This window comes from Pangasianodon hypophthalmus, chromosome 23, assembly GCF_027358585.1.
Source record: "Pangasianodon hypophthalmus isolate fPanHyp1 chromosome 23, fPanHyp1.pri, whole genome shotgun sequence".
In the NCBI taxonomy this organism is placed as follows: Eukaryota; Metazoa; Chordata; class Actinopteri; order Siluriformes; family Pangasiidae; genus Pangasianodon; species Pangasianodon hypophthalmus.
Genome location: NC_069732.1, coordinates 16,552,678 through 16,574,184, shown reverse-complemented (window position 1 = coordinate 16,574,184; position 21,507 = coordinate 16,552,678). Strand labels below are relative to the sequence as shown.

Genomic DNA, 21,507 nt, shown 5'->3' with positions numbered 1-21,507 from the left:
ATGGAATGAAACTTATTTTGATTTTAGACTAATCCCTGTTGTGCCCAAGAGCCTTACATGCAGGCTTTGTGTCCGTAGTCTATTAAAGGATCGCTCACGCATATGCTGAGGCTTTGTAAGAGGTTTCCATGGTGGCTACACAATGTCCTTGCATTATTTTTTGCTGTGTCATGTTCGCGTAACTAGAAATCATTACACAGGTGATTCAGTCAATGCCCTTTACTGTACGTTTAAGGTGAATGTGTGATTTTTGCTTTCTACTTTTATTTATAAATGTAGTTGATCCACTTATATGTATCTTAAATATGGATATATCTTATAAATTCAAATGCATTGTTTATTGTCTGTCAGTGTGCCCTTGATCTTTAGAACTACAGTATAGGTGTGACTAAGGCTTACAGCCAAAAAGTGTGTGTTAAATGAGAGGTCAGTTCAACGTAATCCAGTTCTGTATCAGCAAAAAACTCTGGGACAGTAAAGAGTAATCAGGCATTATAGACACCTGGGCTTATTTGTAGTAGGGCACTCCAACTGCAGAGAAGCTCTCCACTGTGTAACTCTTCTACTTGCCAGCATAACCTATGGCACAATATCTTTCCATAATTCGTAGACAATGCAGACGCATCCATGCTCAACTAGCAGGCTGGTGAAAGAGCTGGCACCTGCTCATCACGTGGGGTTGTGCATTCGGGATAGGGATTGGTGTGTGTGTGTGTGTGTGTATGTGTGCTGCCATGTCCTGAGTCAGCAGAGGAAGAGGCACCCACTTCCTCTCACCCCACCCCACCCAAGCTGCTCCTAAGAACTGACTGCTGGGTTGATGGACTGGAAAATTGCATTAAAGTCTGCAGGTTTCTTTTGTGCCTTTTTCGTGCTTACATGTGCTGAATTGAATTAACACAGAGTTACAGACTGACACCATTTTGGTGACAAACCAGGTGCATTGCAGACTGATTGGTGTTCAGCTTTATTGTAATTAGCTGAAGGGATGATTATGATGCCAGGTGGTTTGCAGGCTTCCAAAGATAATGGGTGCCAGAAGATAAATAAATTATATTTTAACTTCATTAATCATGTGTTGTTGCATTGTTTTAGTGTAATACTATATATCTATATGGTATAATAGTATATACACAGACTTTTATATATTATTTTTCCCTTTGTCGCATCTTAAATAACGATAATAATGATTATATATTGGACGTTTGATATTTGTTGAAGAAATGGATTTGTTTTTTTTTGCTGATCCTTTAATACACCTATACACATCTTGGTAACACGGTAGCTAATCTAATTCTGTATTTTATTTTATTAAATTATTGCTTTGTAATTAACATGATATGCAACACAGTGTCATGTTTAGAACAGTTGATGTTTGTTTTAGGACAGGGTGTGTTTTTTTGTAGTCTTTTTAATGAGTATAATCCTCTCTAAGTGCTCTTAATCTCCTGAATAATTAATTGTCTGACATTTAACTTTTTGCTCTGTTAAATTGTTCTGCTGCTGCAGTAAGACATTTTGAACCCATTTGGAAACACCGTGGCAAGGGAGAACAATAATGCCTAATGAGATAACAATGAAGCCATCTTCAACTGGTTTCCAAGTATTTATAGCTCCAAATTTACCAAAATAAAATAACTGTAGTTACACAGGCACGGAGATAATGACACGTTCCTCAGAAACAGTTGAACTTTATATTTAGAATTGGTTTTAGATAAAAATAAATAAACCCACATGGACGAAAATAAGTGTATGTAAGCATAAACAAGGTTCCAAAGGCAGCAATTAATCAATTAATCAATCAACCAATTAATCAATTAATTAAACAGGTGTGTTTAGGCCACCAACAACATTTGACCTTACTGTGACCTTAACCCTGTTTGGATCAATTCCAAAATCTAATCAGTTCATCTGCTGGTTAAAATGATGATTATATGTAAATCGTACAAACATTCAACCACTCGTTCTTGAGATATCACGCTAATGAGTATCTCAGACAGACACACAGATGGACGGACGGATGGACGTGTGTGGAACAATCCAAAAGCATAAAAATTAATAGAGATTCCTGAAGTCACTACAGTCTTACTGAACAGAAGTATGATTTATTTTAATCCCATCATCACTCTAGCAACTTACGGTTGACTTAAAAACCTAAATATATCCTCACACTATTTTAAACTGATCAGCTCAATCCACTCTGTAGCGTGTCTATGTTTCATTCCTGAACCAATCCTCATGTGGGCTAAGGCGTGACGCCATTGCTGACCACATCACTGAATTAATATGGCTTCCACAAGGTCACACTGAAAAGTGCCACAGGGAAAGAGGTGACTGCTCCAGCCTCCATTTATATGTGGAGGCACTGGCAGTCCATGAGGATATAAAAGGCTTTGTCTGATAAACAAATGAGTTTAAAGCACACTGAGGCAAGCACAATACTTTTCACTTATCGGAGTGCTAAAGTTAGATAAAGATAATTAGTGTGCTATGCCCTGTGGCTGTCCGTGCTCTTGACTGAAAAGTCAAAGTAAAAACCCAGCCAGGGTGGAAAAAGTGTTTCTGATGTCATAAGCGAGTGAATCACTTCTCTGTGGAGAGATCCGACTTTTGACCTGCGCCTATCTTATAATTAACCTGGTGCAAAGTGCTAGTACCATCCAAAAAATGAACCATATTTCCCACTGCTTTCTAATTCTCTGACTGCAGGTGAATTCAGGGAGCTTCTGATTCAACGTTCCTCATTTTCCCAGGAGTGCTCGCTTCATTGCAACTCAATTGTTCTAACACCTGTGGATTCTTCGTCTCTGAAGGATAGAATCAGAGACAATCATTTCTTGCACCGCATGCCACACACATACACACACATATTTCCAAATGGTTTCTGATGGATGGAGAAGACATCAAGATGGAAGCGAATGGATCAGCTTCAGTCTAAGCCAAGGGGAGTGATGAGAGATTATAGTATGAGGCGAGACAACTGAGGGAGGCAATTTGGTACAGTGTATTTTTGTAATTGGTGGGATGGAGACGGAGAGAGGTGAGCAAAAAAAATCTCAAACAAGCACATAGATGGAGGGAGATAAAAGATGAGTGCTGTTTAACCTGCTTCATGCTTCTTTTTTTTTCTGGTGGGAGGACAGTTACATTATCAATTTCATCCAGTCGATTTAGAAGAGATTCTGTTTTGAGAACAGGTTTTCATTACAGAGCACGGAGCCCCAGAGGCATAGAAAGCATGGACATGTTTGGTTTGCTCCTGTTTCAGTACAGGCTGAAATGGAGTGGCTGCTGTCAAAAGTGTTTTGTCTCAGCAAGGCCTGTGGGACACAGCCACAGCGCAGCAGGACCATCCTTCTGAAACAGCAGTTCACCTTCCTCGGCATTCTGCTGGGTCACCTCACGTAGTATCAAAGCCAGCCTGAAATGCAATATTTAAGATACATTCCCACTCACACATTTCATTTGATGGCTCTATTTGCAGATACGTTTATGACTGTTCCCTATCCTACTGTGAACCCGTTCACACTTGCACAGAACGTAGGCAGAGAACATGGTGGAATGTGACATCGCACCTACCTAGAGTGGAGCGAGGAGGTCATGCTGTTGTATGGAGAACTTGTTGTTATGACAACGATTCTTCAGCAGACAGTATTCCAACGACATGTGCATGCTCGTGTTTGCTAGAGTCTGTGCGGGCATTAAGTGTAAGTGCAAGATGCAAGATGTTCACTCAAGCAAATCATAGTTATGTCATCCTTAATACTATACAGTATATCCCTGTGTATCTGATGTACTGTACACATCTTGCTGCTATTAGAAATGAACCCATTATCAATCCCAATACCTCATACAAGGAGATAGTGACACATTCCTCAACAGTTGAACATTAGATAAAATAAATTAAAACTCAGAAAGACTAAAGCGAGTGCTTGTAAAAATATTTATACATATTACAAGTCTCAAAGTACTCATAGAGTCATAGATATTAATAGCAGTTCCTGAGCCCAATACAGGTGGGTATTTTAAACCCATCAATTAGACTCTAACGACCTATGGGTGACTTCAAACGCATCATCACATTATTTTTAGCTTGTCCAGCTTTTTTCTGTTTCATTCATGAACCAATTGTCTTGTGGGTTGGCAGTCCAGACGTGCATTCCTCACTCTCCTAACTAAATATCTTTCCTATTAATTACACTGTAGTGAGTAAATAAATCATTACAGAGAGATAAGGTGAATAACTGAATAATAAATTTAACTTTAAGTGGTTAATGGATATACTTATTTAAATTTAAGTTGACAATCTTGCAAACTTTTATTAAACTTACCACTGATTCAGTGTAAACAAATTTAGTAATGCCTACACTGTTGAAATTTATAATTTATAGAATTAGCAAGCTTTATAAATTTTTATAACAATGTTAAAGTTACAGTCAGGATAATGACACCAAACCTCCCAACCATGGTTGTCATGGTTACCCCTGACAATTCCATGTCTTGTTGCAATTAGAGGTCATGAATCAGTTACCATGGACACCCGAATCAGTTACCATGTACAATCCTATCTATTCTCTATCTATACAACCTCTTAGTCAGCATTCACCCTGACCCTCTAGCGCAATTCTAAGCTGTTTATTCTGTGTTTTATTCTGGCCTTTTACCTTAGGATTTTCTTTGCCTGCCCTATTTGCCATGATTTTGCCCATTTCCTGTCTTTGAGCCATTTGGCTCGCTACATTTCTGTATTTTTTATCTATCGTCTGCACCTGGGTCCTTCAGCACTGTTACACCTATGACTCTCTCAAATTTCTGAAGGAAGTGATGTTTACTTTTGGGTTCCCTTTTGCTTGGCCTCTATCATTTTTGGACACTTTCATTTTTTTTACTGCACTCTTCATATTCTTAGGTTGTTTTGTAGTGGGATGGTGTAGTGATAGTGGAACCACAACTTGCTGACATTGCTTATTACAGAACCCAGGACAACAGAGCACTTTCATTAATAAAAAATGAATTACTGCATTACTGTATTACATCTGGATTGGCATTTTATTCTACATGTTAATTGTGTATAAGTGATATACAGTAATGATGCTTTTTCTCCTTTGGCTTGTATTGTACAGAGCCAAAGGAGAAAAGGAAAGAAAAAAAAAAACACTGCTTGCCTTTCAGTTTCAGGGCATTGCTAATTCAACAGAGTGGAGCACAACATTATATAGAGCTGAAGACAAAGCTACAATTGATTATAAATGGTGACTTCTGCACTTTTAGAGGTTTACATTTTGTTATGGCTATGGCTCTGGCATTAAGACCACAGACCAAGGAGACACAGAATAGAGTGTGTTTTTTTTTCTACACCTTTAGTCATTCGATGATTTGGTGCATTTTTTCCCATATTCATTTCATGGACATTTGAGCCAAGTATGGATTAGGGCAAGGTTCCACTAGTCATCTCTCCTTTTCCACCTCAGTGCTCTTTGTTTTAAGTTCCCCTGCAGTATCTCAAGGTGAACTTTTTTTTTTTTTAACAGGTAGCTGTTTAGATTTTACACATACTGCAATAAAGGAAATGATAATAATGTCTTACTGCTCAGTGAGGCAGTTTGTTGGTAATTAGCCCCAGAGGATCGAAGTCTCTTGAGTTGAGTTTAGTAAATGTCATCCTCACTAAGGCTATTGCATGGACATCAGATGGCTTCAGTAACAGAGGCTCTGACATTTAAGCTTCTTGGTTGGCCTACTATGGTGCAATTTAGAGCTGTTGATGCCCGTAATGCATTTATTCTTTCCCAAAATTACTATAATTAAATAAATAGAACACATTCAAATACAAACAAGTCTTTCCACATCGCTACACAATATTGACCGTTTAATATGCCTAAAATGAATGGTTTAAAAATTAATGGCTCAAGACAATGTAGCAAACCAAAGTGCTCAGTTGTTGCAGCTTTGTGCTACTTGCTGGAGATCAGTGCTCTAGAGGGACAGACATGAAAGCCATGGGCCTGTCCCAGAGCACTGGGATTTCTGATCTCAGAGCTACACAAGCCCATGGGTCCGAGCCATTCGCCATGCACCCTCTGCCAAGCATATGGCTGCCTGTGCTTCTCCTCAGGCACTTTGGAAATGAAGTTCAGTTTTGTTAGCTTGCCCAGTGCCTGCCACTGACAGTCCACTCTAAATGATATGAATATGGATTGTTTGAAAAACTGGAGGATGCACAAGTGAAATATGGTGTCAGGTATGACAGCCTGCTTTGGCACCGGTTTTGTAGTTTAGTATCAATTTCTCATTTATGTATAATGCAAGAATAAATTGGAAAGGCAGTTATCTCTGGTTAGCTCTCCTGTAGGCCTTGTTCACTTCCTTGTACCTCTGTAACTGTACTCTTAGAGCTCTGATAGATTTGCTGTTTGCACACACTTACTTTTCATAAAATTATGACTAAATCTGTCTTATTCATGAGCTGTGAAAATGTGCCTGTATGAAGTACAAAGCCAATTTAAGTCGCTGAACAAATTAATTATAGCATTGTAAAAGTTCAAAATGTCAAGGAAGAGTCTGTGAAATGAGCATCTGGTAACCCTGACTATAGCATGACGATTAATTTAGAAACTAAGCATGGCCGGCTACAATTTGCATGGCAATGCCACACTCACACTTTAAAGTAGTGAACATTATTCCAAAGCTGCACTGTGGTAGGTACTTTATTATTATACAACAGTCTTTGCAGAATTTACATCACACCTTCTTATAGTCATCTTTAGAAATTTCAAAAGTTGCTCAGAATGAGTTTTTTTCTCCAGTATTTTTTTCTCATGTTGCATCTGCCTTGTTCCTCAGGAATCAGTGCACAGCACAACTCATGCACATGGACTATACATGCAGTAAAATATTAGCTCACCAATGTACGTTTGCAGAAGTATATACAGTTCTAAATACACCAATCAGACATGACATTAAAACCACTGACAGGTGAAGTAAATAACATTGATTATCTTATTAAAAAGTCACCTGTCAAGGGGTGGGATATATTAGGCGGCAAGTGAACAGTCAGTTCTCAAAGTTGATGTCTTGGAAGCAGGAAAAATGGGCAAACGTAAGGATCTGAGCGACTTTGACAAGTTCCAAATTGTGATGGCTAGATGACTGGGTCAGAGCATCTCCTAAAACGGAAAAAACAACAACAACTCACATTATGTACAGCAGTCTACGTAAGACAGGCCAAGGTTAGAAAAAAAGATGACCCCTGATCGCTGCAGTATATTACTGCAGATAGAGCCATAATTCCCTTGACCATATATTTCATCCCAATCATCACTTTTGCAATAGTGCAAATCAAGGTCCTACAGAGACCAGTCCCCTGCTTCTCCTCTAGAGACCTCTGTCCACGTCCCAAGAGACACTCATCTGTGACATCAGGACATCAATTTTAACATGAATAGATTTTGGATTGGGGTAAGCAACAGAAAAAAATGGCTCTGGATTGAATTATTTAAATCACTGCAGATGGTTAAAGGAGTAGTTCAGACAAAAATCTACACCATTTTCCAATTTATCCCCAATGTAGTTGATCAGCCAAGACAGATTTTGTTTCCAAAATTTACTTCCAAAAAGTAAGGTAAGTTCATAGCTACCAGTTTAGCACTGTATGTCTTAGCTATGAAATACATGCATCAAAAGCTAATAAAAAATTGTCTGTAAATAGTTTAATAAAATAGCAGACTAGACTCATTTTTTTTAAATAAATAGAAAAATCAAATGGGAAGTAAATTTTCATCTGAATAATTTTCTATTGTACACTTTTTATTAAATGAATCTGATGCTAGAACTATGTGCTGAGGGAAACAACATATTCTGGCTTAAAGATGGCTGTTACTTCTTGTTTTAGCTACAGTGCATAATTTGTCCATTTTTAAAGGTAGACAGTATGTCATATGTCAACAACCACAGAAAGAACTTGATTTATGGTTACTTTACAACTTGCCACCTTGCTTGTGATGATTGAGGTATAGTGGATTAACTTTTGGGGTGAGGGGAAAACTGGAAATTTCATTTTGTCCACCAATCAGAGGAAACCAATAACCAGTTGTTATAAGTACTAGGCTGTTTTTTTTGTTTTTTTTTTTAAAACTGTATAGCATGTCTGAAAGGATAGCATTATCCAAGGATAGCTGTTACTGGCTTGTGAACAAACCTTGAGCTCTATAGAAATAAAAGAATGACGAAAGGCAATATAAAAAAGAGCAACATTTCTTTTCCCTTAACCATTCACCCACTTTTCCACACCAGGTGTAATGGCATAGCATCTCATATTCAGGAAAGCGAATGAAGAAACAGATCTGTAATATAAAGAGAAAATTCACAATTTTCCTGCTAATGGAATTGCAGAGAGAAAATCTAATATGTTCTATATTTAGCCCACATTCCATCTTCTACTTATGTGACTGCTCTGTGTCTGTGTCACTGTTTTGGTATTTTGCAGGTTATTGAAATTTAAGAGGAAATGAATGAGTAGGGGATTCCAATCCGACTCTAAAAGGGGATTGCAAGGTTTGGAAATACAGGACAAAGAAAATAAAGAGTGGTTCTGTCTAGGAAGATCTGCCCTTGGGTTGTAGGCAGAATTACGCATGACAGGAAATCCCTCCCGGTCTGGTCGTGTGTTTAAGAAACAAATCAAGGTTTTCAGTATCTAGCACCGAGGAGATACAACAATTTTCATAAACACCTGAACACCTATAGTATTAGCTTATATCTTCTTGCTTTTCGACATACCTTTCCATTCATTCTAGCCAAAGCGAAATGATCTTGCTGTAGAATTTATATTTTCTGGCTGAGTGTGCCTCAGTGTGATTCTTTGAATCAAACATATTGTTTTTTTGTTTAAATCTGAGAGTAAGCACTGTAATCCCTCCAATTTTTAGCTCTCAGCCCAGCAAGAGAGAATCTAATCCTCGTAGCAGAGTAAATATGACGCTTGTCTAACATATAAATCTGTCAGTGCATGGGAAGCGGGAACCCAGTCTTGAACCAGTCTTGTCTGCCTTATAGAGATTTAAGAACTGCGGGTATCTGTGGACCTATAAAAGCATGCCATGCTGTATAAGTCACTTCAAGATGACTTGTGTGAGATGTAAATCAAGCTCACAACGATAGCAAAGAGTGCTCTTTGTCTCTCTCTATTGCTCTGATTTCTAAACTAGATATAGCAGCTAGGTTATATGAGACACTCATTGTGGGTCATTTGAAGTCTAATTAGAGTGGGTACTTATGCTTCTCAAAATCACACACATCAGTGCTGGGAAAATTATTTCTTCATAAATCCAAATGTAAGTATTTCAAAGTTCTCACCGATTTAAATTGAAGTTTTTTTAATGAAATTATTAAAAAGCCAGTAGAGCAAAAGCACATGAAACATTGTCACCTCATAAAGCCTAAAATAGTAATTTAAAATCAGAGCTGTAACTACACGGAATGGCCAAAAGTGGACACCTGTTCTTCACACCCATGTGTGGACCTTCTCCAAAATGTTGCCAGAAAGTTTGAAAAACACAGTTGTATAGAATGTCCTTGTATGCTGTAGCATTAAGATTTCCCTTCACTGGAACTAAGGGTCCAAACCTGTTTCATCATGACAATGCCCCTGTGCACAAAGTGAGATAAATGAAGACATGGTTTGCCAAGGTTGGTGTGTAAGAACATGACTGGCCTGCACATAGCCCTGACCTCAACCTCACTGAACACCTTTGGGATGAACTAGGACCCTAACTGTTTGCTATGCCTTCTTGCCCGACATCAGAGCCTTCCCTCAGTAATGCTTTTGTGGCTGAATGGACACAAATCCCCATAGCCACATTACAAAATTTGGTGGAAAACCTACCCAGAAAAGTGGAGGCTGTTGTAGCAGCAATGGGGGGGACCAAGTCCATATTAATGCCCATTGTTTTGGAAAAGGATGTTCAAGGGAAGATAGGGGTGTGAAAGTCAGGTATCAGGTACTCTATGGTAGATAAAATTTTGGGGCACAATAATATATTTTCTATAACTAAAAGTCCTGTACACTATATTTAGACACCTGACCATCACACCCATATGTGGGCCTTTCCCAAACTTTTGCCAGAAAGATGGAAGCACACAATTGTCTTGTTCTTGTATGATGTAGCATTAAGATTTCCCTTCACTGGAGCTAAAGGGTCCAAACCTGTTCCAACATGGCAGTGCCCTGGTGCATAAAGTGAGGCCCATAAAGAGTTGGTTTGCCAAGGTTGAAGAACTCAAGTGGCCCAGGCCCTGAACTCAACCGCTCTGAACACATTTGGGATGAAATGGAATGCAGATAGCGCACCAGGCCTTCTCACTTTACATCAGTGCCTGACTTCACTAATGCTCCATGAATGTGCAAATCCCCACAGCTATGTTCCAAAATCTAGTAGAAAGCCTGAAGGCTGTTATAACAGCAAAGCGGGGGCCAACTCCATGGTAATACGTATGGGTGTAGTAGTCAGGTGTCCACATAGTTTTGCCCGTATAGTGTACCTTGACACTCTATGACAGACACATGACACACTAATGACATTTTTGATTGTGTGCTTTGGCTAACACCATAAGGATGCTCTACTGTCTAAAGACTGATTAGGTCATTGTGGAAAGAAAGGGTTATTTGAACACAGTCAAGATGTGCCATCCTCCTTTCGATGCCATTCGACCCACACTATGGCAGTATAACTTACAGGGTGGCCCTAAGTGGAATGTCACTGACCTTAATATTACGAAGTTCACCCATTCATTTTTAACCCAGATACAGTAGAATCTTATAAGGTCATGATTTGGGAGGGGCGACCATGGAGATCATGGTCTACCTTTGCCAGATTTTACAGACTGAATCACAAGCCATGTGCTCTGTGGTGAGTTCAAGTGAAGTTTACCCTCAGTAGGAAGTAGTAGTAATCCTTGAGTGATTCTCACTCTCAAGAAAGTATGGTATGCTTGTCTGATGACACAATAACATGTCCATGAGGATGAGTTATGAACCCCCATGATGACTTTGATACACAGCCTCGTGAAATAGAACACTAATTATGTATAACCAAATGGGTTCCATGTCAGTCAGAACCAGCACCTGCCTGGTGAGAACTTGGCAAGAAGGTCCAAGTGAAAGATGGCTGTATGACAGCAGTATTTATTGTAAATAAATAATGACTTTGTGGGAGGTTTGGCATTCATGTGCACACACACATGGTGGTTGATTCTCACCACCCCTGGCATTTGTCCAGCATTTATAGAAACAGTTACATATGTAACTAGTGTTTGCTGCCAGTTTGTTAGCAAACCTATATATTGTGCTGCATTATGTATGATGGAAATATCTTCTGGTATCATGATGTGATATTCTTGTCGTATCACCCAATCGTATGACTATCAAAACTTTTCTTGCAATTTCTCTACATTGTTACTGTAACAATGAGGCTCATCTCACTGAACACTGCAGTAAAACCTTTCTTCTAAGATCCAACAACCTGTTACAAATATACTGTTCATATCTGTATTTCCTATGTGAACAAGAAATTGATTAACTAGTTTTAGAATCCATTGGCTCTTTCCAGGGAGCCATTTAACAAGGCATGGTGTAATTGATCTGATGCAGCACCTAAGCATTGGTTTGTCTCAGTCTGACAGTCTCACAGTTAATGGGGTGAAAAACGGGGACGCTTTATTTTCCCCAACCTGTCAAGTGGTAATTGGCCAATGGTGTGCTATAATAGCAATATGCCACAGGGACTGCACCTCTTAAATTGTGCACCAAATAATTGGAAGGCTGGGCAATGAAAACAAAGCTATTTCATTTAACACTGTAAAGAGTGTATAGCGAATAAATAAAAATGTGCTCACATTAACTGAATATGCTGTATATTACAAACATTCAACTACAAGTTTGTAACTGACAGTAGTACATCCATAAATCCATCCATAAGTACATCCATAGTTTATGGAATGTCAAAACTGCTTTTATATGTCTGATCAAAAATTATTTTTTCTACCAAAGTATATGTGACTGCTAACTACCATCTTCTGTATCTTTTTCATTTTCACAGGCTGTACCTTTGGGTCCATAAATGAGACTAAAGCAATGGAAAAGGGGAAAATACAAGGGGATGAGAGCCATCAGTTTTTTCCCAGGAGAAAATAAGCACAAACAAACCTGAGGTGGTGATAGACCACAACCCCAACACTTCTCTCTAAGGGAACCCTCTATAAGTGCAAATTCTATTCACAAAAGAATAACAAAGGTTAGAAACTGAAGCTGATGTGAAAACTCCTATTCGTGACTAGACTCTGGACACCTATTGCACCTTGTCTACATAAAACGATACAGCTGACTATCCTGCCAGAATACTGTGAGGCTCTGTCCAGCCTAATAGAAACTAAAAGTGACATCACTACCTAATTGTTACTACCATTGTTCATGATTTCCAGAAAGGCATCCATGGCTTGTAGTGGTGGTGTTGTGATGAGTGCCTTCATCTGGTCTATGGCCATAATCTATCTGACTCACATCGGTGGAGTGAGAGGGGACTGCTGGCTCATTGAAGGGGAAAAGGGCTTTGTGTGGTTGGCCATCTGCAGCCAAAACCAGCCACCTTATGAGGCCATCCCTCAGCATATCAACAGCACCATTGTGGACCTTCGCTTGAATGAAAATAAGATTAAAAGTATCCATTACTCTGCCCTCAGCCGCTTTGCCAACCTAACATACCTAAACCTAACAAAAAATGACATTAGCTATATAGAGGATGGGGCTTTTTCAGCTCAATTCAACTTACAAGTACTCCAGCTAGGTTTCAATAAACTGCGTAACCTAACAGAAGGGATTCTCAGGGGGTTGGGAAAGCTGCAGTACCTCTACCTCCAGGCCAACCTAATTGAGACTGTGACACCCAATGCCTTTTGGGAGTGCCCAAACATAGAAAACATAGACCTCTCTATGAATCGCATTCAGGTGCTAGATGGGAACACCTTCACCAGCCTCACCAAGCTGACCACCTGTGAGCTTTACACCAACCCATTCAACTGCTCTTGTGAGCTTCTGGGGTTTGTTAAGTGGCTGTCAGTCTTCCCCAACAGAACGAATGAAAGGATGGTATGCGATTCTCCTGCAGGCGTTTCTGGTTACAGTCTCCTAAGCCAGAATCCGAACAATCCTACTCAGCGCAATGCACTGCATATGCTGTCCACTGTGTGCACGGAGGACTATGTGACTCCGTATATCCCTGTGCCTCCTGAGACCACGACTTTCTCTCCAGATGTTACCCCTTGTGAGCTGGAGGACTGTCCCTCTGGTAGTGAGCCAGAGGAAATAAGCATTAGTCCCACTTACCCAGACCTTGATGTGAAACCAATCATGAAGCTGAAACAAGTCTCCCACACAAATGCAGTCATTAATGTTCAGATACCCCATCCCTATAAGAAAATGTACATCCTTGTTTTGTATAACAACAGCTTCTTCACAGACATTCAGAATCTGAAACGGCAGAAGGAAGATATTGAGTTAAAGAACCTGAAACCTCACACTGAATATACCTACTGTGTGGCTTCCATACGCAATTCTTTGCGTTATAACCATACCTGTCTCAAATTATCCACAGGCCCCAGAACTGGGAGAGTGAGAGAGGCTAATAATGCAACAGCCACTCACTATATAATGACCATCCTAGGATGCCTTTTCAGCATGGTAATTGTTTTGGGAATGGTCTACTATTGCTTGCGAAAGAAGAGGTACCAAGATGAAAAGCACAAAAAGGCAGGTAGTATGAAGAAGAACATAATAGAGCTCAAATATGGTGGTGAACTGGAGGGAGGGACTATATCCAGGGTGTCTCAAAAGCAAATAATGGCTGGGGAGAGTATGTCTCGCATGCCATATTTGCCTTCTGGGAGTGAGATGGATCAGTACAAAATTCAGGATATAAGTGACACGCCAAAAATGGCTAAGGGCAACTACATGGATGTAAGAACAGGGGAGCATCAAGACCGAAGAGAGTGTGAGATGCCTATGCCAAGCAATAGTCAGGGCTCTGTTGCTGAGATCTCCACAATTGCAAAGGAGGTGGATAAAGTCAACCAGATTATTAACAATTGCATAGATGCTTTGAAGTCAGAGTCAACTTCTTTCCAAGGAGTCAAATCTGGAGCTGTTTCAACAGCAGAGCCCCAGTTAGTTCTGATTTCAGAGCAACCCCAGAGCAAGTCTAGTTTTCTGTCCCCTGTTTACAAGGATAGCTACCACCACTCTTTACAGAGACATCACTCCTCAAACACCTCCCCAAAGCGACCCAGCACGGCAACTGGTGGTCCCATGCGCAGTCCAAGGCCCTACCGCTCTGAGGGGGCATACAAATCAGAGTCTAAATATATAGAGAAGACTTCACCTACAGGTGAGACCATCATGACCATTACTCCAGCAGCCGCTATACTGAGAGCAGAGGCAGAGAAGATGCGTCAATACAGTGAACATAGACACTCCTACCCTGATGCCCAAATTGAAGAGCTTGAGGGACCAGAGAATCGCAAAGCATCCATCCTGGAGCCTCTGACACGGCCTCGGCCCAGAGACTTGGCTTATTCTCAGCTGTCTCCCCAGTACCATAACCTCAGCTACTCCTCCAGCCCTGAGTATTACTGCAAACCAACTCACAGCATCTGGGAGCGTTTCAAGCTCCATCGCAAACGTCACAAAGATGAGGAATACATGGCAGCAGGCCATGCCCTGCGTAAAAAAGTGCAGTTTGCAAAGGATGAGGACCTGCATGACATTCTAGATTACTGGAAAGGTGTGTCAGCCCAACATAAATCTTAATCTTCTCAAGTGTTTCTTCAAGTGTTTTTTGTTGGACCATGAAAACAGAATGAGTTTTGAATTGCGTTTTAATGGAGGACATAGCCAACTTTGACTAATGGGGAAAGGGGGAAATTGGGAATACACTCTTAGTTTTGTAAATTTACCAAAAGGATATATACAAGAAGAGAACACAGTGCAAATTTAAAAATATATATGTTCAAGTGGATTATAAGTATTTGGTTCCGCATGGCCAAGTCCTGTGACAATGGATTTTCTACTGTGTACAGTGAGAAAAAAAAAGCATCATACACTGACAGATGTCTTATGGAAACATATTTCTTCTCACTGTACATTGATTAATGAACAGTTCTCCCTATATATTGAGTTATAAATACAAAGGGACTAATGTACAATATAGTGTTTTTATACTTGCAAAGATTGGTGGTTATAAGAAAAAAATATAGGACACGTTTGATTCAGGTTTAGATTATGGATTTTAGAATCAGTTCCTGTGACATTTGTCTATAATGAATGTTTGGAGTTCAGATGGATAAACATTGCACTTGTCACTGGAATGGTATACGTCCATTCAAAACACCATTTAATCTAGTCTGCTTTGTCATTTTTCATTCATGTCACTAAACAAAATGCACAATATTACAATGTTATTAAAGGCTCATAAATTTGGATAGCTTGTTACTTCAAAACAGATCAGTGGGAGGTATATCCGAAACATCTGCATAATTGGGATGTGGGAAAATGTACAGGACTGGGGAAGAGATCTATATAACCAAATGATGACATCAATGAAAACGCATTTCAGTGAAATCAATTTTTGTACATTGGAGATTTGTTTACTGGTAAGTTTCTTTTATTTCAGACATGTAACCTTTGTTTCAATTGTACAATGCTTGCTGTGGTAAGGATTTCCAGTATCTGATGGTCAGCTCAAGTGCTTGAGTGACAGCTCATAAACTCATATCGTGCATATGTCTCCTCTGTTCTTCAGCCCTGAGGATGAATGTATTACATACAGTACATGATAGAAAATGCAGCCCTTTTCAGCTGCATGTTTTGTTATTCATACTTCTTTTCTTATCAGTTCTCTTTCAACAGTACCAAACCGACTAGAAAAAAGACATTTACAGATCTGTGTGTTAGTTTGTTTTCTACTGTTTGACAAACACAGATTCTTTTGTAAATGTTGAAAATCAATTAATGGAAAGGAGCTGTAGCTATGGCACTGATCAAGAACGTGAGACATGCAAGAAGAGAGACACTGATTTATTCCCACCCTGACCTGTTGCCACTGGATTACATCACCAGAACAGTGTTACAGGAAGTGACTGGGGCATCCAATTTCTTATTTCAATCGCCTTAAACTTCTGAAATATATGTGTAACTGCTTTTTTCTTTCTCTTTAAGTGTTGATGGTTTTGAAAGGTCTTTATTTCTTGTCTTTTTTAAAGGAGCATTTCAATAGATTTCAAGAACTGACCAATTTATAGGCAATCTAGCAAGTAATCTATGTGTTTTTATATTGCATACTGTAGCACTCCTACTGTATATCATAAATGTTAGAAATGTTTGGACAATGTGAACTGAAGCAGCTGTTGCTGAAATACATCAAGAGACAACCAAGAGCACAATAAAGTGTTATTTTTATTTCTTATTACTATGTTACCTGCTTTCAGACTACTGTGAAGTTAAAGGGGAAATTCATGCATCCAAGACCTTAATGATAATTTCTGTCTGGTGTCCAATGATATAACTTTCTAAACAGTATGAACTGTGATGATTGTAAACTAATCAAAAAAAAAAAAAAAACTAAATGTGCTCTGTACTCTGCAATTTTTCAATTATTTTTCAATGAAATCATTCAGTTTGAAAAGACCCAAAACAAGTAACGTATAGATACATTTATACTGCCATATAAAGATGTTACAGTTTGGGCACATTATCAATTAGACAAGAATGAGTGTCAACGATGTTGCATGTGTTCAGTTTCCTGATGCATCATGATGCTGGGAGCATGCCACTGCCAGCAAGCTTTTTTTGTTCCAGTAACCACTCCAGACACTGTGAACGCAATGTGAGTCATTCAACAAACCTCATATTTGCAGCAATAATTCATATTTTCCTTTGGCAGTTTGATGTTGGACACCATGAAAATATGCCTTTAGTAATAAACAAAGCACTGTAAGAATCCTATAAAGACTGAAGACAATTGAACAATATTAAAGATTCTTCATGCCATTTGTAAAATGAAATGACAACCTTTTTGCCTCACATCAAATGAAACACTTAAAACAAGAATCAAACCAAGACCAGTTTCAGACATTTTAAAGTTAGTAGACTGCCAGTCAGTAGACTAAGAATAAGATTAGACTAGAATATGATTTATGTCTGTGCATATGATATTGGAGGAAAATGAAAAATTAAAAAAAAAAAAAACATAAAACATTATATAATTTTTTGAATAAATCGTTTCTAATGTAATTGCAAAAATAATCTAATCTCATTAGGTTGTCCTTTTACACTATGAGATCTTGGTTTAAACACAAATAGATAAATATAAGACAAGAAGTTTTTGTTATCATGTTATATTACAACAGTGAAATAACTCCCATTTTCCCTTGTAATGAAGTATTAATTTTGTAAATTTGGATTCTGTATAAGTCTTAGTCATGTCACAAATATATATATATAATATTCCTCTTCATATATATATATATATATATATATATATATATATATATATATATATATATATATATATATATATATATATAATATTCCTCTTTATATATTATACTTTTGTTTATTGTTAGTTTTATTCTAGAATTAGTTTCAGAAAAAATACAGCAACTGTCAACTCAAACTGAACTGTATTAGTATATGAAAACTAAACTATATTAATTTCTTCTTCTCTTAAATTGTATTCCAGGTCATTTTTACAAATGCACATTGTTATTATGCGCTAACTAAAACCTTCTTTTTCGGTGTGCACTGGCTACATGATGGTGGCAGCAGTGGCTAAAACTATCACATGACTACAACATACAGTCCCTAATATACAGCAGCTCCTTCATAATCAAATAGGTGCATTTACTCATTTGAGCATGTTTATTAAACTGGATACACCTGATTAATTTTAGTGACTTTAATGAGGTGTCATCAGGGATGCTAGTTCTGTATCACCCCTCCAAACTGCCTAGTCTAGTGTTTAACACCTGGATATTCTCTTTTGTGCATGGTAAGACCTTTACCCCAAGTCATATGATGACAGTGATGTAGTATTACTACAAGTACCCAGGATACTGTCACCACAGTTCCTTTTTTCCTACTTGCCACCTGTGATAGCTGTGCGATCCTGTGCAGCTTGTGACTTCAGTCAGAGCTAATGTTTTTCTGTCCTCTGAAGCTGTGATAGACTGTTTTTTTCTCTTTAGCCTGTCTTCATGAGCTCTTCTGCTTCTTCTCTAGCCATTGTTTTCTCTGTCAGAACATTGGCGCTGAATTGCTAGCTAGAATTCTCCTAGCTTAGCTTGTTAGCTTACACTTTGTGGTGTCCTGCTGCATTCTTTGAGCTGCCCATTCAGCTGCCCTGGTGCTAATGGGATTGGAGTACTGCTACCCTGCTTTTTCCTCACACAACACAAGCTAACAGTGCTAATAGGCAATAAGGTACCTCTTCCATTGCCTAACACTGCCAGCTGTGATTTTTCACTTTACCAGAAACTGCTTGCACACATCTTTCAGCCTGTGAACCATAGTCCACACTGACTGAAGCATGCAGAATGGCCCTATATAGTTTGCCCTGCATTTCTGGGCTGCTCTTTGGGCCTGCAGTCAGAAAGATCCTAGAGAGAAGAGCACAGGCTTCCGAATCACAAACCCAATGGGGCAACACAGACTACACTGTTAGAGCCAAAATTCTGGTGCACCATGAAGGTCCATAGGCCACATTGGAGATAAGGGCGCTTAAAGCCATGCTCCCATGGCCCCAACAAGCACCCCAGCACCCCTCGTCTACGTTGTGGGTCAGGCCCTGAGTTCCCCCATCGAGAAAACCACACAAAGCCCACCACTGAAAAGCGGGGGCTGCCTGTGAGATGCTTCACAGCCAACAATCTTGTATATTGGACAGTGACTACATCAGCTTCCTGGGTCTTTATAGCCTTTTTGCAGGGGTACAAATTCCAGTTCTGCCATCAGACCCCAAAAACATCACTGCACAAAGTTCATTCCCTCCTGGACAGAGGCATGATTGAGAAAGCAGACCTTGCTGTTCAGAACAAGGGGTCTATTCAGAGTATTTTGTTGTTTGAAAAAAGAAAGGTGATTTCCTTCCCAGTCTGGATTTGAGTGGACTGAATTAGTTCCTGAAAGTCCTCTCCTTTTGTTTGTTGAAGATCTTAACTGTTATTCATGCTGTGCAGCCATGGGACTGACTCACATCAGTGGACCTGCACAGGGCATACATCCGTGTTCCCATTGCCCCAGAAGACAGGTGCTTCTTGAGGTTTGCCTTCCTAGGAGAGAAGTAGCAGTTCCAAGTTCTACCCTTTGGGCTATCTCTAGCTCCTCAAGTGTTCTCGAGATGCCAGAGGTGTCAAGGTTCTCCAGTACATGGATGACTGGATCCTCTATGAGAACAGACCATGCAGGACGCATGTGATCTTCTCACACACATCTCAAAGCTCAGTCTCAGTGTGAACTTTGAAAAGAGCTCCCTAACACTGAGGCAAGTCACTCATGTTATTATCATACAGCTGGATTCAGCAAGGATGATAGCTTCCCTCAACCCCTCACTCATGACAGACATCACAAAGCTCACTTACAAAATGCAAGCAGGTCAATATGTCCGAGTCCAACTTCTTCCAACTGAGAATGCTAGGCCCACTGGCCATCGCCACAGCAGTGGTGCCCTTGAGCCTGCTAAAACCAAGGAATTTTCAGAGATGAGTCATTTTCAAAAATGAGTCATCATCCTATGTTCAGGAGAGTGGTGCTTGCACCCATAGGTGGTACAGCAGATGTGGGGAAAGTTTAACTAGACACAGATCAAAACACAGAGTTCTGCTCAAGGCCCTAATGTGGCCAGCAAAACCCTGGTTCATGATCATGAGAACTAGAGCCCTAGTATATATACAGTATGTGTATATATATATATATGTATATATATATATATATATATATATATATATATATATATATATATATACACTGTATATATACTAGGGCTCTAGTTCTCATGATATATATATATATATATATATATATATATATATATATATATATATATATATATATATATATATACGGCATACATTTCAGCCCATCATAACACAGAAGATGGCACCTAATTTTGAGGTCACAAGCTTATATCAGTATTTCTGAAGGGAGCTAGATGCCTTCACCCACCAGGACCCCTCCCTTGTGTTAGAGTCCCTTAAGTCCTCTCAGTACAAGCCCAGTAAAATGAGTATGAAATGGGTATCATCACTGGTGACCGTACCACAGAAATTTTCAACCAGGTGATTAAACTTGCAGCATCTTAATAATCTTTAAGTAAATACCTTATGATATTATTTGAACAGCAAGATAGCTATTCACCCATCAGACCAGCTATGTATCTGTCATGGTGCGACGACATGAGGTGCTCCCATGTCTAAGTAAAGACTGGCCCACTGGAAGGTCTTCAAACAAGCAGCGCATGCAGCCCCTACTGTGAAATGCCATTCTACAAGGTGTGTTTCATCATCATGGGTACTACCGAGAGATGTGCACCACAGCTACCTGGACATCACCATGTACCTTCTCTAGATTCTATGAGGTCAACATCGCTTCCCCAACGGTCCCCAAAATTAAAAGGGTTGTACTTTGTTCAAACATTAATACACTACTATACCTCAAGACTTGATTTTTCATGGTGAGTATCACACATGCTAAATGCAAAATCACAAAATTAAAGCTGACAAACAACAGAAAAAATAACTACCTGGCTTGTTACTGGTATTACTGGTATTAATCTCTAATAAATTCCAGATAGATATTTTTCCTCTCCATGTACAGCTGACTATCATGTACCGCTTATCCTTAAGGTCTGTTTTTTTTTTCTTCGTCTGTTTAATCTGAATAAACTTGCACTGGGGGAGTGCAGCCATCTTAAGAGAGCACAAGAGAGCATGAAAATGATGCTATGAGTGCTAAGATTTATGGTTTTTCTCTTTCTACCCAGAGAGATAAGCAAACATCCATCAATCTTGTCACAAGCCTCAGGAATATTTGACTTAGGATGAGCAGTTTTGCATCTGGTTTAGCAGCCAAATCAAATGACTCCTAATGTCTTCTTTTCTCTGCAGAGATTAAAAAAAAGTAGTTTATCTATACAAATATAATAAAAGTTATTACACATAGAAATTTGCTAACTGACAAGATCTGGATTCATATCAATTGTTTTGCTACATTCAAAAATTCAAATATATTCAGTTAAAATCATATGTATTGTGTAATGCCATGTACCATTAAACATGCCAACATTTTCCTATTACGTGTTCCACTCAGTAACCCACCCATACTCATGTTCCTTACACATTAGAAGGGAAAACATTGTTACAGTGGACAGGACTCTTCAAATTTGAAGATAGTACATACAGTAATCT

The 21,507-nt window shown here is 39.1% G+C and overlaps 1 protein-coding gene across 5 annotated transcripts in view; it reads left to right on the top strand.

Moving 5' to 3' along the window:
• Positions 1-16,511, top strand: part of elfn1a (extracellular leucine-rich repeat and fibronectin type III domain containing 1a) — a 69,641-nt gene extending 53,130 nt beyond the window's left edge. For all 5 annotated transcript variants that reach the window (XM_026929461.3, XM_026929459.3, XM_034298357.2 and 2 more), the window contains one exon: positions 12,096-16,511. In XM_026929461.3, the coding sequence (XP_026785262.2) occupies positions 12,467-14,857 (2,391 nt within the window). In that variant the 5' untranslated portion in view covers positions 12,096-12,466 and the 3' untranslated portion in view covers positions 14,858-16,511. The remainder of the gene's footprint in view (positions 1-12,095) is intronic.
• Positions 16,512-21,507: the final 4,996 nt, after the last annotated feature.